The sequence below is a fragment of the Capsella rubella genome, unplaced genomic scaffold (genome assembly GCF_000375325.1).
Source record: "Capsella rubella cultivar Monte Gargano unplaced genomic scaffold, Caprub1_0 scaffold_2, whole genome shotgun sequence".
Lineage (NCBI taxonomy): Eukaryota > Viridiplantae > Streptophyta > Magnoliopsida > Brassicales > Brassicaceae > Capsella > Capsella rubella.
This window is the reverse complement of record NW_006238922.1, coordinates 4,686,151-4,704,507: the sequence shown is the minus strand read 5'-3', so window position 1 is coordinate 4,704,507 and position 18,357 is coordinate 4,686,151. Positions and strand designations below refer to the sequence as shown.

At 34.6% G+C, this 18,357-nt stretch overlaps 1 protein-coding gene and 1 long non-coding RNA gene across 4 annotated transcripts; one reads left to right on the top strand and one right to left on the bottom strand.

Annotated features, from left to right (window-relative positions):
• Positions 1–10,164: 10,164 nt before the first annotated feature.
• LOC111831861 lies at positions 10,165–10,839 on the bottom strand. The gene is made up of 2 exons (XR_002834960.1): positions 10,756–10,839; positions 10,165–10,563 (listed from the first exon to the last, which is right to left on the bottom strand). It is a non-coding gene; the product is annotated as an uncharacterized LOC111831861 (long non-coding RNA).
• Positions 10,840–11,451: 612 nt separating this feature from the next.
• On the top strand, positions 11,452–14,186 carry LOC17895288 (acyl-protein thioesterase 1). Of its 3 annotated transcripts, XR_002834959.1 has the most exons (10): positions 11,452–11,553; positions 12,011–12,110; positions 12,384–12,420; positions 12,517–12,586; positions 12,701–12,805; positions 12,906–13,050; positions 13,147–13,208; positions 13,310–13,400; positions 13,496–13,873; positions 13,951–14,186. XR_002834959.1 is itself a non-coding variant. In XM_023787192.1 (9 exons), exons 1-9 carry the CDS (start codon positions 11,496–11,498, stop codon positions 13,566–13,568), a joined length of 741 nt encoding a protein of 246 aa, XP_023642960.1. In that variant the 5' UTR covers positions 11,452–11,495; the 3' UTR covers positions 13,569–14,186. The 3 variants fall into 3 exon arrangements, 2 of the variants coding, with proteins under 2 accessions (XP_023642960.1, XP_023642961.1); XM_023787192.1 differs by having other exon boundaries at positions 13,496–14,186; XM_023787193.1 differs by lacking the exons at positions 13,147–13,208; positions 13,496–13,873; positions 13,951–14,186 and having other exon boundaries at positions 13,310–13,398.
• Positions 14,187–18,357: the final 4,171 nt, after the last annotated feature.

The window sequence follows — 18,357 nt, the reverse complement described above, 5'->3', positions numbered from 1 at the left end:
CTCCACCTCTAACCATCTGTACTAAAACAGAAGGTTAAAAATACAAGGGCAAAACCAAAAACATGCAACTTACCGTGGAATCTCATTGAAGGCTCGAGATGTTGATCTAGGTCTCCATGCCCACACAATCCATCAAACACACATAATCAACAAGGCATGCAATTCACATCATCATTCAGCAACAACAAGATTCATACATCACACCACATTTACCCATTTTAGCCCCTCCCTAGAATCGTAAGGGCTCTGATACCAAATTAAAAAGACCCGACCCGTTTTTTTGTTTATCATGTAACCAGATTAACGTAATTAATTTAAACCAATTAAACCAACTAAACCGGACTAAATCAATTTAAACCAACTAAACAAAGTAAACCGAACCAAATCAATTTAAATCAACTAAACAAGATTAACCTAATTTAATCCATTCAATTTCAATTTAAACCAGTTAACTAGCGATTCCAATTAAACCAAACCATAACCAATAAAACCAGCGGAATACATTAAAGCTAACAATCCAGCAAACCAAATGTATTAACCATCTATCGACCAAGACATTCCAGAAATAACATAATCAACCTATCATGTTTCTAAATTCTAGAACTAACAATTAATAAACAATTCATAACATTATTCTAATCAACCAGCGATCCCCTAGATCATCCTTCTCTCCTCGCCATGATCACACGGTCATGCCTTCCTTTACCTGCATAACAGAAAGAGATGCGTAAGTATTTCCAAAAATACTTAGTGAGGTCTACGAGCTATACACACAATTTTAGTCTGAAATCACTTCTGTAAAAAGGAGAATCAACGTACACTCCTTAAGAACAAACCTACCAAATTTCGTTACTTTTCGATAAGATTTGATACGTCGTAACACTACTTTTCCAAAACGTGACGAATCTGCTTCTTTTTCCTTATACACCAAAGTAAAGCTAACCCTCTCCTTCTCGCAAGTGAATTTCTCCTTCTTTTCTCAAACTAAATTCTCACAAACAAACAACATCAAAACAAAAGAGACAAGAGGCGTTCTTTATAAAACTAGGGTTTTTAGTTTAATTTGATTAAAACAGCTTTTACCTAAATCAACATTAATTAAACCTCTTTTAATTGAATTAATAAAACGACCAGTTTAGTAAAATCTACCGGAATTAAACCGACTCCATCCTAATTCTTATACAAACTCAAGTCTTCTATTATTTTCCAGAACACAGGTGTTACAATTCTCCCCCACTAACATGGATTCGTCCTCTAATCCTTCAACACCGTCCATCAGTCTAGGACTCCATGCAACCGTCCCAAATGATCCGCACTCCCACAACTGAATCCTCTGAGGCCCATATATAATCAATATACTTACATTCCAGACCCTATTTGCTCATACTCACGCACTTCCCCCGTCCACAGGTCGCAACCCATGAATCATAACGGCTCGTCCTCGGGCTTCTACCTTAGACTACGGTATCCAGGAAGTCTCCCTACTCCCCCACTCTCAGGTCGCAACCTTCATGCCATACACGGTCATGCCTTCCTTTACCTGCATCACAGAAAAAGATGCGTAAGTATTTCCAGAAATACTTAGTGAGGTCTACGAGCTATACACACAAGCAATAAGATAACAACAACATATATAACATATACAAACCAACCAACAAGTTAACCATGCAGTGAAACTTCCAGTTCACCTACAAATCATCACAAAACAAGTCACTCAATCCCAATCGCTTAGATAAGCTCATGGTCACGCACTCACCTTCACCTTAACAAGGTGATTTGAATTAAAAAAATACAACTAGGAAAACTCTCTTAGCATCTGCAGCTGCCAAACAACGCCCTACAACAATCCACACAAACAAAAATCTCTATGAACCAATATGGACAAAAACAGCAGAAAAACTATAACCACAGAAACGAAGTCCTAAAACAGAAACCAACCGTTAACTTATGAATCTAGTGGAAAGCACGACCTATACGTCACGAAGCTTCCCAAATTTTCAAAGCAAAGACTACCGCTGCCATCTCCAAGTCATGAGTAGGGTAGTTGCCCTCATGCTTCCGCAACTGCCGCGAAGCATATGCAATCACCTTACCCTGCTGCATCAACACACAGCCCAAACCAACTCCTGAAGCATCTGTGTACACCACATACGGCTCCCCCTGCTCTGGTAAAGCCAATACCAGTGTACTCGTCAACATCTCCTGGAGCTTAGCAAAACCCTGCTCATTGGTATGGAGTTTCACTTTGGTTTTTGATCCTGGAATTTATAGAGTAACAACTTTGCTTGAAGTTTTTGGATTTCTTAGAGATTGTATAGAAAATTGGGAAATCAATTATGGATTTTGATGTTTTCCTAATGTCTTTACCGATGGACTATCTACAAGAGGCAGTGAAGAGTGTTTTAGTCGTTGTTATGATGGTTTTGATCCCACTGAAAAAGAACCATCACATTATAGATTTGCAATTGGCACAATCGTGGGCTTTTGGTGAAGATGATGATGATTGTTTCGTGGGACCAAACACATCACACGTTGAAGTAACCATGAACGTATTACTCTATCTAGGCCTATGGTTCTCTTCGGTAAGATTTACGGATTATTCAGATTCTTGTATGGCAAAAATCTCTTCAAAAGATGCTATGGTCAGTAACTTATTTGTGATGTTGGAAGAGAAAATTACAGAGTAAAGTTTCTTCAAAAAGACTTTGGTATGAAAGTTTTGGTAACTTTATGTCTACATTTCAGAGTTATTTATGGAAACATCGGGTTCAAAGTTACGGTTTTCAAAAGCAAAGTTCAGCCACGAGTTGATGCATACTAATCGTAACAAAGAGAAATCTAATATGAAGTTGGACGATAACGGATCTCATGGTCGGTTAGCGAGTAAGACTACTCTTCGGAAAGCATCGTCAATCTCCCTCCTGCTATATTTTTCTTAGTGTATGGGCACATACATCTTCGTATGTAATAACTATGTTCAATAATTCTTTGTAATAACTCTCTTTAATCAATCAAAAGTTGTTTTTGCCGGAAAAAAAAAAAGTCTAAGAGCATCTCCAACCCATGTCTATATTATCTCTATCTTTGCCTCAAAGATAGAGTATAGAGGTAAATATGATCCAATCCACCCCTATTATTATCTCTAAAATAGAGATTGCTATATTTTTCTCTATATATAGAGGAAAAAAATACAGTTTCTCTATATATAGAGGAAAAATAGAGTTTTCTATTATAGAGGAGAACATTGGAGTAAAACTTACCTCTATTATAGAGTTCCTCTATTTTAGAGGCAAAAATAGCAAAATACATTGGAGATGATCTAAGAACGTTTAAATACATAAAATTTTTAAATCTTGCTCAATCCCTAATTAGTTTTACAAGTGCCTTTTAACAAAAAATATACTTAAACATCTAACTACAATGAAAACAATCAATTATTTCATACTGATATTTAGATTAAAACCAAATAACAATTCACGATAATTTGCTGTAGCGCGGATCCGGACCTAGTTTTGTTGAAACAAAAAAAAATATCCCACCAAAATATTTCTCAGACCGTTTCTCTTTTTAATAAATATAAATAAAACCTACTTATAAATTAATAAAACAAAAACAAAAACAAAAACCCAAGCCAGCTTTTCTTGTATCAAACATTTGATCATGGTGGAAAGCTATTCGCCATCGTCATCAGCGAAAAAAAATCGTCTACACGTTAGAAAAAAAACTCGTCACCATCGTCATCATCTTCGAGCTACTTGTATACTCCCTCGGAAAGCTATTCGCCATGGTCACCAGCTCGAGCTACTTGTTTATACCCTTGTGGCTATTATTATTAGCTTGGAGCTACATGTTTAAACTTTTGTTTGTATTCATGTGGCTATGGATATCATTCTGTTGCTACTTGTTTACACCGTTTTGGCGATTGTCATCAGCTTTGAGCTCGGTGGACTTAGCTTCAGAGATGAAACGAGTTGAGAGCTCCTTGGAATCGTCTCTGAGCTCCCACGTCTCAGTTCTAAGCTCCCGGGTCTTGACTCCGCCCCTAATATCCCCTTCTAGGTTTGACAGCGTTTGTTTTTGGTTTAGAATTGCAATCAAGGAAGTCAAACGTCACACAAAGTATAAGAAGAAGAAGTGATCAGATACACTATCATCTTTTACTGGGATGTGTTCAAAAAATCTGAGGAAAATCCAACAAAAAATCACTTGAAGAGAGAGACGTACGAGAGAGAGAGAGACATAGACAAACAAAAACATAACTCACCTGAGAATAATTTCTCGAAAACTCAGAGGGAGGAGGAGCTTCTCGGGAATGAAACTGAGAGTTTTGTGTAATTGGTGAATCCAGTTTGTTGTTGGGGAGATTAGGGATCTAGAGTTTTGAATGGAAAAAAACGAAATTGGGTAGGGAAGCTAAACGTCTTCTGGGATTTCGCTAACTTGGGGCAGAATGATGATTATTTTTGGGAATGAAATCGCTAATCGTATTTGTATCAACATATATGAAATATGACATAAGTATAAAACCGGGTTTTTGGGTATGTTCGGGTCTTCGGGTTTACCCGAACCCGAACCCAAATCCGAACCCGAATCCGAACCCGTTCCCAAAAATTTCCTTGGAAAAGAATTTAAGCTCAAAGATTTGGGGCAGATGAGATATTTTTTGTGATTGGAAATTGCAAGGTCTAAAGAAGGGATCTCTGTTTCTCAGAGAAAGTATGCATTGGAATTGCTTGAAGAGTTTGGTCTGTTGGGTTGTAAAGCAGATACTACACCAATGGAATTAAGTTTGAAACTAAGTGAAGAGAAAGGAGAGCGTCTACCTGATCCTTCTCCCTACAGACGCCTCATTGGTAAACTGCTTTACTTGATAGTCACCAGAGAGCCTCACTTGGATGCTGCATTTCGGATATCGAGATATTTAAATAAATGATCCAAACCAAGGCGTTTTCTACTCAGCAAAATCAACTCTAACTCTTCGTGCATTTGCAGATGCTGACTGGGGCAATTGTCATGAGACAAGCAGGTCCATTTCTGGATTTTGTATCTTTCTTCGAGATTCCTTAATCTCTTGGAAGTTAAAGAAACAGGACATTGTCAGTCGAAGTTCTGCTGAAGCAGAGTATAGAAGTATGGCCAATACAACTTGTGAGCTTCTTTGGATCAACTCTATGCTTGAAGATCTGCAGGTTTCACTTGATGACACGATCATGATGTACTGTGATAAGCAAGCTGCATTGCGATAACAGAGCTGCACTGCACATTGCCAAGAATTCTGTCTTCCACGAGCGCACCAAACATGTAGAACGAGATTGTCACATGGTTCGTGAAAGGGTAGCTTCTGAATTCATGAAGGTTCTTCACATTGGTACACAACATCAACTTGCAGACCTGTTAACTAAGCCACTTACAGCTATTCAATACAATCACTTATTATCCAAGATGGGATTACATCACTTGTACTCTCCATCTTGAGGGGGAGTATCAGATTATATACATCGGTTTATAGCTGGTTTAGTATTGATCCGGTTATGTCCCGGTTATATTGACTGTATTTAAGCAGAGTTATACTTGTATTATACACTTCATTAATGAAGCGTATTATAATGAAAGTTCGTTAGATCTGAAAATATTGCCATATTCACATATAGCAAAGTCAATTCACAAGAACACTCTAACTCCTTAATTCTCGCCGTGAACAGTTAAAACAACGTCGTCAGGTATCCAGTGGCGGAGCCAAAAACTTTGTCCACCCGGGTCATCATTTAAGAAAAAAAAATACATAAGCCTAAACCTAAAGCTACGCCAAAAAAAAGTCTAAAGCCTTAGTATTTACTTAAAAGAAATTATTTTAGACCCAATATTATGTATATAAACCTAAATTCTTGTATTTTTAAATTTCACATGGGTCAATTAACTGATCGGACAAAATTTCATATGGGTCATTTGTCTTATTGGGTAAGGGTCAAAAAAAAAATTACATACAAATTCAACTAATTTAAAATTTTTACTTGACCCTTGTAGTTGTTGTCTGCCTCCGCCCCTGCATGTATCTCCTATCTGAATCTAGTACTATTCGATCGTTAGCAACAACAACAAGAACAAATCAATTTAGCCTTCAACCAAAAAAAATTTATTTCAAAAAAGAGAACAAATCGAATCAATCGAAGAAGAAGTTAGAAAAACAAATAGGAGTGCTGTTAGTTGTTTAGGAGAATCGAACCCGGGTATATGGGTTACAAAACAAACCTCTCGCCACCAGACAACGCTAACAATTAGTCAATTTAATCTAAATATGTAAACTTTATATTTTAACTTATAAGGATAAAATTTAACGCCGTCAAATGATTATTTAACGTCTGTTAACGATGTTTAATCATGGGTTGAAATCAACCACTTTTTAAGAGATTAAGTATTATTAAACCAAAATTATTTAAATGAAATATTTTTATACCAATGAAAAAGATGAAGTATTAAATATCCAAATAAAACATAAATGAGATATTTTTAGGCTTTTTATTTCACAAGATTAAGTATTATTAAACCAAAATTATTTACATGAAGTATTTTTATACCAATGAAAAAGATGAAGTATTAAACGTCCAAAAAAACATAAATGAGATTTTGTTAGGCTTTTTATCTCAAAGGTAGCAATGTCAATGGGATACTCTTTCTCATGTGTTATGGTCTTCAAAGATGGCAAAGGCTTTCATTCATTCTTGGTAGTAAATCACGAGAAAACAAAATTTGACCAATCTGATCTTGCTAATTTCAATTGCGCATAACGAGAATTCACAACAAGTAAGTGTAAAAATGTGCCAAACAACAAAAGTTCATTTAGTCTTAACTCGCATTGGTAATATGAAAGAACTAGTCGATGTTAGCAACATAAGAACCTCTTTCAGCAACTGCTCCTCGACGGATCTCACCAAGGTCACAAGCCCTTCTTTTCATCTCATTCCCTTATTCACAGTCTCTATCCATAAACATCTTCACTACTTCCTTGATCTCCTCTCTTTTTGTAACGTCCTAACAACCACCTTCCTTAATGGCCAATAGTGGGTGCCGTCCTCTCTCGGTCCATGGACCCATCCAGCAATCACTTCTCGAAAGATCATCTATCTTGAAATTGGTCCAGCTCAAACACCCTTAACTATGAAGTTCTCTCAGAATGTTTGACCAAAAAAGATAAGTGTGCTTTGGTGTATAGGTGGCCAAATTAATTATTTTTAACATCTTTTCATGCAACAACTTATTTCTTGAAACCGGGATATTAAATTCCCTATCAACAACTCTGTCTTTTTCGTCCTCTTGATCCTCATTCCGACCCTCCAGTCTTCAACAATCTTCTTAGCATTCAAAATATGATCCCGAATCAATATCCCTTCAAGTATCAAGTTACACCTGCAATGCGTCCAAAACCCGCCTATAGGCACACAAAACTGCAGGAGATTGCACTAGCTCACCGCTACACCGATCTATCTACAAAAGCTTCCTTCAACTTCAACTCGCCCCCACGAGCCACCCAAAGGAACCAAACTCCACTCTCTCTCTCTCTCTCTCTCTCTCTCTCTCTCTCTCTCTCTCTCTCTCTCTCTCTCTCTCTCTCTCTCTCTCTCTCTCTCTCTCCTTTCACTACCTCCTCCATTTGAGCTTCAAATGCCGAAAGAACGTATCAGTTGCTCATCAAGCCACTAAGTATAATTGGGTTCACTACCCTCATTTCCACTTTATAGTTCTTGTAAGGATATCAAAGAACATGGGACAGAAACAAAACTCCCTTGAGATATATAAATCACTAGAACCTACCAGTCGCTCATCAAGCCACCAGTCGCTTAGACCAGGATATCGAGCTTAGAGGTTAGAGCCTCATTGGTTTTAATTGAATTGGACGATCCTATTTGGTCAAATACCTAGCGATAAACGTTTCAATTTCGTAAGCAGTGGTGAAGAGAAGGCACTTAGCTACAGAGAGCTCATCAAAACACAACTTAGTTTTCTTGAAGATTCTATGGCCTTTAAGTTGTTGGAATTAAATCAGGGATATAATCAACGATTTTAGCTCCATTAAATTATTAAATTCATCTCTTTATCATGGCTTGTGGAGAAACTGCACTTCTTTTCTCTACATTTGATGTAGAGTTCTAGACGATCACATGCTTTTCCTAGAGTTTTTGTTTGTTCTTCCAGTTGTTTGCAGAATTTTTGGTGGTTGCATCGTTTTTCTAGGATGACAAGATATAGCTGATATATTTTTTCATGATGAACCTTGGTTAAGTGGCTCATTTCCAAGTGGTTCTGGGAGTGAATTCAAGTACGCTCTCTTGAGGTTGACATTATTTATCATCATTTATCCCATCGAGGGCGTACAAATATTTTCTTATATTCTCTTGTAATGTCTTTCTAAATCTTTTCTTTTGAAGGAGATGCTAAGTTATTCTTCTCTTGTGAAACAAAATGTTGCAAGCAATTGCGGTAGTGTGGACAATATAGAACGAGAATGATACTTTGTCAGAAAGGGAACTATTGGAAGATTACCCTCTTTTGAGAACTCTCTAAAACTTGTTTTTGGGTATTTCAATACAGTTTTATATATTCATTTTGATTTTGGTTTATCTCGGTTATTATGGTTTAAATTACAAGCTAAACTCAGTTGATAAGTTTGGGTTATGTCTAGTTTGGTTTTAAATTTGCTTTATTTTTTTGAACTCATTACTTAATTGATTTTGAGAAATCTAAAAATATACTTCAGATACAATCCTTACTAGGTGAAGGGCCCATGTCCTGCGCAAGACTAGTTATGTGTGTGAATAATGAAATAATAATATGATCTTGCTAAATGAAATTGTTAAAATAGCAATAAAGCTTCCAAAAAACTAACAAATCCTAAAAAATGTTGAAATAATGATATAAGGTAGAGACATTAAAATACAAAACCAGTAAAGATTTTAAAAGGTTAACAACTATTTAAACAATGTTGAAGACTAAACTTGATCCCCATTACCTGTAAATATATCTTGCATTATTGAAACCCGAGGACATGGATAATTGAAAAGTATTTGTGTACATGAATACGCCGTGGTACCTATTATATTACCTGAATATATTTACAAAATAATTTGTTTTGATTAAAATAAGTTTAATTGTTGTTGGAAAATATGTTGTATAAATCATACGATAATTTTACCAAATCGTTAGAAAATATAAATTTACCTTTAGAGATCTCCAATTTTACGAATTTAATAACACATATGATGATGTTGATACCTCAATGACAATCGACATTCCAAACATATGTCACTTAAACATATTTATAAAGTTAGTAGTGCGTAATTGATAACAGGCTTTTGAGTCTTTGGAATCAATCACCCAAGTACAATTGCAGTATAAAGGGATTTGCCGTTCCAAATGGAAGTGTGTAAACAATCAGGATGCAATCATGTTTAAACAAGTCAAGCCAATTAAGATTAAAGTTTAAGTAACCAAACTAAATAACCACTAAGCAGAAAACAAAATGAAACTAAAGCAAGCAGTGAATAGAAATGAGACTAAAGTTAAACATGCAAGAACTACAGAAACATAAACAAAGCAAGATAAAGCAATAAATTAACAAAAGGTTCCAAGGATGGGATAATTGACTTCGGTGGAGAAACTAAGGTCACTAGGCTGCTTAACAACACACAATCAAGCTACTCCCTAGACAACAAGCTATTATACTAATTAATTCAATCTCCTGACAGAGGTTATCAAATTAAAATCACTTCCTATTCTCAACTTCTGGTTGACAAAATATGAAATGAATAGGCATTAAGAATCAACTCATTATTGTCAAATAACACTCTAGTCAACCAATATTTTGGGCCTAGACATGAAATTCTCTAGCATTAGATGATCAAGCATTCCATCGATCACCTCTTGGGTGTGGAAGCCTAGGATCTAATCTCCAAATGATCAATAAGGGATAAGTATTATGGACACTAATACAGAAGGGAAATTAAGGCAGTTCTACTCTACAACAACCTAGATCATCTAAGTTCTCCACCTAGATCTAACCCATCCTCAGACCCTAAGTTCACTACTCAGATCTAAGAAACATGTTCAAGAACACAAACCCCAAAAACATTGAAACTTGAAAAATCATATAGATCTAAGAGAGATAGGCAATATCAAACAAAGAACCAACAGTAAATTCCAAATAGATCAAAAGATATGAATTTTACAAGTTTCTGGAAATCTAGAGCATAAAAGAGAAAAGCATAGAACAAAACTCGATTCTGGAGTCATTAGCCAAGAGGCCTATTTATAGAAGGCTTAAAATAAAAAAATATAAAATAGAAAGGCGGTTGAAGTCTGCTCGATTGGTCTCCTCGGTCGTGCATTCGATCAGTCCGATTGAGGGCCTTGGTCGGATGCTTGGTCGAGCTACTTCTCTGGTCCGCTCGAATTTTGACTCGATTCCTCAGCTCGGATCCATATACTCGATCGGATGCATGATCTCCACTCGATCGATTGAGCCTGTTTTGCTTCTTTTCCCCTTGGTAAACAGATGTTTGGACACAAAATCTACAATGCATGCAATGCAAAGCCTAAACTCTACTAGTGAAGCAACATAAAGAAAATATGCACAAATTATCAAGTGATGAGACCTAGAATGACAAAAACAATGCATAAAGCTAGTGCTAAAAATGATTAAAATCCAGACACATCAGTAATTATTTGTTAAGTAAAAACAACACCATAATATTTTGTACTTACTTTTTGTCCTCCATCTCGAAAAGAAGTTGATGAAGTACATTTTAATTTTCTTGTCGTCTCAAGTTCATGACACGTATAAAACGGCCTATTAAATCTACATGCATTGATTATATTTATTAAAAAGATATAAATAATAGACACAACAAAATAAATTTAAATAATAGAAAATCAAGGACCTCAACGTGCTATTTAATATAGGGAATAAATTATAAATAGATACTCAAAAAGGATATTATAATAATTACATTTAAACACAACACTCATTACTTTATAAGATCATAATTAAAAGTACCTTAAAAACAACTTTGATAAAGTGTCAAATATAGAGGTTTTTCTTTTCTTTTATTTATATGCATGATCGATAGATTATTAAATTGTGTTAATTACACCTAAAGTTTTTTTTTCTTTGGTTTATAAGCTTTTCATTTTATTGACCAGTCCAGCAACACCTAAATAAACAAAATATTAAAATTACTTTAATTGAATTATGCCTCCAGTGAAACTTTGTTATGAAAACTAGTTATAACTTTTAGGTGTTTGATTTTGTCAACTTTTAATACTAGATTTTTCTTTCTTTCTTTTTGGTTAAAATTAGATTTTTCTGTCATAAGGTTCCTTTGTTGGTTTAAAAAAAAAAGAAAAAAAAAAGAAACACTCATTTCTTGTATAAATACACAATGTCTTCCCTTGCCTTCTCTTATATTTTTCATCTATAGTGCAACTTCTTCTCATATCAAAACATGGCTCCTGGTTCTGGTTCAAGAAAAAAGAAAGCTTCTAGTTCAAATGTGGCTTCTGGTTTGTTCTTGTTTCCTTGTTGTCATTATTCATGTTTCTTCGTAGGCCTGGGTTTCCAGTCACATTTTATTAGGTTCTCAATTAAATTATATCCCCAAAAACACAATATTCTAGATCTGCCAATCATAATAAGAAGATCAAACTTTGATTAGTAATAATTTTTTCTTGCATATCCAATTTTCAATATTAATAGTTTTTTTTTTTTAACTGCACCAAACTTTAATTAAGAAGACTTCATTTCTGAACACTCCTAATTTGATAATAAATACAAAAAACCTTCCCCTTCAAATCTCCATTTGTATCTAGTGCAATCCAAAAAAAATCGAAAGAAGTGACTATTTCATCAAAACATGGCTTCTAGTATGTATTTTCTTTAATTGTTGATTGTTCATGATTTTTATCCTGTAATTATATATCTGTTTGGAATTGATACATTAAAATTTTACAATATGTACAGGTAGTGGCATTTCTTGTGGAGAAACTACAATAGTTTCACCAACAAGAATTCACAACGCAACTATAGTCTGGCTTCATGACATCGGGATGAATGACCAAGAGTAACATAATCTGACAATCACATACTTTACTTTTTCTTATAATATATATATATATATATATATATATATGGTTCCTTGTTTTCTTATAAGATTTGATTTGATTTTGTTTGAAGTACTGTACATTATATTTTTTCCCTTAACTTTTTGTATTAAATTTGATTTCTTATGAGCTTACTTCCCTAAAGTTGCATGTATATACGTAAAATCAGTCTTGTTCGTTTCTGTACTTCAAGTGCGTCTCTCACTCTATATGTATATTCTTTCTGCATGCAGCTCAGCTACATTTGTACGTAAATTGAATCTTCCAAATGTATGAATCCATGCACATGTTAATTTTTCCATAAATCTATATATTATATTAGCCAAACAGAAGTTTCTAATTAGAAGTTATGATTTTTATGCATAGGTAAAATGGATTTGTCCGACTGCTCCAACACGTCCCGTTACTTTCTTGTGTGGAACCCAAACTACTGCTTGTAAGATATATTTATTTGGCTTTAAACTTCAGAAAACACTAGTTCTATTTAATGTCTTCTAAAATTTTAATTAAAAACTAATAACATTGTATATATATTGTTTTGATGACTTAGGGTGCGATATCACGGGAATTTCTGAGAATATGGAAGACGATATGGTTTCTTTCAATTCTACAGCTGCGTTTGTTGTTAACCTTCTCAAAGATGAACCAGGCAATGGTAACCCATAATCATCATCTACACATAACATGCCTAGTTTATAGTATAAATGCATCAAACTTTATATATCAAATCTATTAATCCAATTGGTTTTTGATAGTCATGATAGGAGTAGGAGGTATCGGCATGGGTGCAGCGGTAGCTCTCTACTCTGCAAGTGCAACTTGTTATATCACTGGACGGGAGCAAACCATAGGACGACTAAGAACTATTGTAGGGATCAACGGATGGCTTCCTGCTTGGAGGTAAACTCGCTTTAAACCATTACATTATTATTTGTAAGAAAACTTAAGTTACACAAACTTTCATTTAAACATAGAAACTTAACTCAAAACTTGCAGATGCTTCCACCGCAACCCATATCTTGCACCATCTGTACAAATCTTACTTACACATGGAATTTGTATGTGTATATTGTCATCTACATATCTACTTTATGATTTATATTGTAATCTTGAGATGATACTGATTCCTCTTTGTCCTTCTTTTTTGTGTGTATCACAGCTGATGTTATAGTTCCTTTCCAAGTTGGAAACAGATGTTTTGACACTCTTCGCAGGGCTGGATTTCCAGTCACATTCACACCATACGAAGGGTATCTAAACATAAATTAACTTAACTTTTCTTTTGTTTAATTACTACTTGACTTTATTTTTTCTGAATCTAATTTTGGGGTTATACCTTGTATAGGGATCATCATGCAAACGTTCCCCAAGTAATCAATGGTGTTCGCATGTGGCTCACAATGAACCTCCAGCTCTAGGGTCAATTCTCACCAGTGCATAGAGAAAGGAATTGGAGAGTAAAACTATTATTCAATATACTATACATATATAATAGCATATTTCATTTTTATTAAATTTCATTTTATTTGTTCATAATCAATAATATATATGCATTGTATTCTTTCTTGGGAACCTTTTAAAAACTTAAATTTATTTCTCCATTTTAGGATATAAGTTATCTACTATTTTATGTAAAATCTGGCATATTAATTTCTCAATGCTCCTTTCCATTCTCATTGTTACTATTATGTTTGGCATGCATCTTACTGAAGCTAGCTACAATGTAAGTCTTTATCTCCTTTGTATGAAGTTCAAACATCTTATTCTCTTAGGCAATGTTTCATTCACTTCATCATAAAGGTCTATGACAAGAAGGGAGCAGAAGGCCAAGAGGAGATAATAAAGGCTTTGGAGTTTTATGCTTAATTCTATAGGCATCGTTTCTCTTTGGGATTATTTTGGCTTGTTTTTTTTTTCTTTCAATTTAATCATGTGCCCTTTTAATAGATGGACATTTTTTTCCTTGTGAGTTAAGGGCAAATTATATGAGCTGATCAGTTTTAAGCGTATTATATTAAATGAATTAAATTTTTTTTTTCAAGTTTAACTAGAGCTTGTGTGCGTTCTGATTTTTGTCACGTCACTTTGTGTTCGTCTTGACACATGATTGTATATGTAATACTATATTAAGTTGATCTCAATTATAGTCTTCATGTTGCTTTCATTAACAGGCATTGATATAATGATTTGGGATAATAGATATATAGATTACTGTAAATAACATGCATATTTACTATGATCAAGTCGATAGAATCACCTCGTGTCTAGATTAAGTTGTTTGAAATAGTACGTTACGTACAATTTAGAAGTCACAGATGATAATATATATATATAGTTCCCTTCCCATTTGGAAACAAATGTTTTGACCTCTTGCCATAGCTGGATTTCCAGACACATTCACACCAAACGATGGGTATCTAAACATGAATTAACTTAAAAATTTTAATTAATGATAAATTCATTCCAGTGATTTGGTGTTTTTTTTACATGTTTTAATGATTTTTTATGTGTTTTATTTAATATTTTGGCAAAAACAGTCTTAATATTGAAAAATGATTCTGATTTCAAAAGACTAGGTCATAATCCACACTATGCCGCAGAGTTGCTTTTAGTTGTTTTTTTCAGTTACATGTGTGTAGTTTCTTATGCGGCTGAAGATATTTATATAGAAATCATGTATGTTTATAAGAAAATTTTAATCTGGCAAACGAATGGATGAAAGCTAGTGCGGTTGTAGTTTCTTATGCGGCTGTAGTTTCTTATGCGGTTGAGTGCCTTGGTCGGATGCTTGGTCGAGCTGCTTCTTTGGTCCGCTCAAATCTTCACTAGATTCCTCAGCTCAGATCCATATACTCGATCGGATGCATGATCTCCACTCGGTCGATTGAGCCTGTTTTGCTTCTTTTCCCCTTGCTAAACACATGTTTGGACACAAAATCTACAACGCATGCAATGCAAAACCTAAACTCTACTAGTGAAACAACATAAAGAAAATATGCACAAATGATCAAGTGAGATAAGACCTAGAATGACAAAAAAATGCATAAATCTAGTGCTAAAAATGTGTAAAATCCAGACACATCAGTATTTGTTAAGTAAAAACAACACCATAATATTTTGTACTTACTTTTTGTCCTCCATCTCGAAAAGAAGTTGTTGATGTACATTTTAATTTTCTTGTCGTCTCAAGTTCATGACACATATAAAACGGCCTATTAAATCTTCATGCATTGATTATATTTATTTAGAAGATATGTAAACTAATATTTTCAAGTTTGATAACAATTAAACCATAATAGATTTGTTTTAATTACCAACACAAGAGTTCTTACGAATTGCGTTTAGCGCAATTACATTTAGAATTCATCTACTTATAACGTTATGTCCAACCATGATCACAATAATCAAGTATTGCTTCAATTGCTATATGTAAATCATTCAACTAATCGATTCAATGACTATATGTAAGTTACAAAAAAATGCTATATGTAAATAAGAAAGATAATTACCCTTTGATCAGCAAGGATTAAAACCCTCTTCGTCATGAAATCTCTCCTGTAAGCAATACTCAAAATCTTCACGTCTATGTTCCAATCAGTCCTCGACGGATTCAAATTGGCTATGCAATCTCTCCGCATTTTGAAACGCCGTGTAGAATATCGTGATTTTCTTTGAAGAAAAGTGTAGAAGAAGAGACTCCGTGTTTAAGAGTTTTCTCGATTTCAATTTTGCCAAATAGATTTAGAGTTGGAAGAAGATGAAACGTCTATCGATTTCTTATGCGGCTGTAGTTTCTTATGCGGTTGAGTGCCTTGGTCGGATGCTTGGTCGAGCTGCTTCTCTGGTCCGCTCAAATCTTCACTAGATTCCTCAGCTCGGATCCATATACTCGATCGGATGCATGATCTCCACTCGGTCGATTGAGCCTGTTTTGCTTCTTTTCCCCTTGCTAAACACATGTTTGGACACAAAATCTACAACGCATGCAATGCAAAGCCTAAACTCTACTAGTGAAACAACATAAAGAAAATATGCACAAATGATCAAGTGATGAGACCTAGAATGACAAAAACAATGCATAAAGCTAGTGCTAAAAATGTGTAAAATCCAGACACATCAGTATTTGTTAAGTAAAAACAACACCATAATATTTTGTACTTACTTTTTGTCCTCCATCTCGAAAAGAAGTTGTTGATGTACATTTTAATTTTCTTGTCGTCTCAAGTTCATGACACATATAAAACGGCCTATTAAATCTTCATGCATTGATTATATTTATTTAGAAGATATGTAAACTAATATTTTCAAGTTTGATAACAATTAAACCATAATAGATTTGTTTTAATTACCAACACAAGAGTTCTTACGAATTGCGTTTAGCGCAATTACATTTAGAATTCATCTACTTATAACGTTATGTCCAACCATGATCACAATAATCAAGTATTGCTTCAATTGCTATATGTAAATCATTCAACTAATCGATTCAATGACTATATGTAAGTTACAAAAAAATGCTATATGTAAATAAGAAAGATAATTACCCTTTGATCAGCAAGGATTAAAACCCTCTTCGTCATGAAATCTCTCCTGTAAGCAATACTCAAAATCTTCACGTCTATGTTCCAATCAGTCCTCGACGGATTCAAATTGGCTATGCAATCTCGCCGCATTTTGAAACGCCGTGTAGAATATCGTGATTTTCTTTGAAGAAAAGTGTAGAAGAAGAGACTCCGTGTTTAAGAGTTTTCTCGATTTCAATTTTGCCAAATAGATTTAGAGTTGGAAGAAGATGAAACGTCTATCGATTTCTTATGCGGCTGTAGTTTCTTATGCGGTTGAGTGCCTTGGTCGGATGCTTGGTCGAGCTGCTTCTCTGGTCCGCTCAAATCTTCACTAGATTCCTCAGCTCGGATCCATATACTCGATCGGATGCATGATCTCCACTCGGTCGATTGAGCCTGTTTTGCTTCTTTTCCCCTTGCTAAACACATGTTTGGACACAAAATCTACAACGCATGCAATGCAAAACCTAAACTCTACTAGTGAAACAACATAAAGAAAATATGCACAAATGATCAAGTGATGAGACCTAGAATGACAAAAAAAATGCATAAATCTAGTGCTAAAAATGTGTAAAATCCAGACACATCAGTATTTGTTAAGTAAAAACAACACCATAATATTTTGTACTTACTTTTTGTCCTCCATCTCGAAAAGAAGTTGTTGATGTACATTTTAATTTTCTTGTCGTCTCAAGTTCATGACACATGTAAAACGGCCTATTAAATCTTCATGCATTGATTATATTTATTTAGAAGATATGTAAACTAATATTTTCAAGTTTGATAACAATTAAACCATAATAGATTTGTTTTAATTACCAACACAAGAGTTCTTACGAATTGCGTTTAGCGCAATTACATTTAGAATTCATCTACTTATAACGTTATGTCCAACCATGATCACAATAATCAAGTATTGCTTCAATTGCTATATGTAAATCATTCAACTAATCGATTCAATGACTATATGTAAGTTACAAAAAAATGCTATATGTAAATAAGAAAGATAATTACCCTTTGATCAGCAAGGATTAAAACCCTCTTCGTCATGAAATCTCTCCTGTAAGCAATACTAAAAATCTTCACGTCTATGTTCCAATCAGTCCTCGACGGATTCAAATTGGCTATGCAATCTCTCCGCATTTTGAAACGCCGTGTAGAATATCGTGATTTTCTTTGAAGAAAAGTGTAGAAGAAGAGACTCCGTGTTTAAGAGTTTTCTCGATTTCAATTTTGCCAAATAGATTTAGAGTTGGAAGAAGATGAAACGTCTATCGATTTCTTATGCGGCTGTAGTTTCTTATGCGGTTGAGTGCCTTGGTCGGATGCTTGGTCGAGCTGCTTCTCTGGTCCGCTCAAATCTTCACTAGATTCCTCAGCTCGGATCCATATACTCGATCGGATGCATGATCTCCACTCGGTCGATTGAGCCTGTTTTGCTTCTTTTCCCCTTGCTAAACACATGTTTGGACACAAAATCTACAACGCATGCAATGCAAAACCTAAACTCTACTAGTGAAACAACATAAAGAAAATATGCACAAATGATCAAGTGATGAGACCTAGAATGACAAAAACAATGCATAAATCTAGTGCTAAAAATGTGTAAAATCCAGACACATCAGTATTTGTTAAGTAAAAA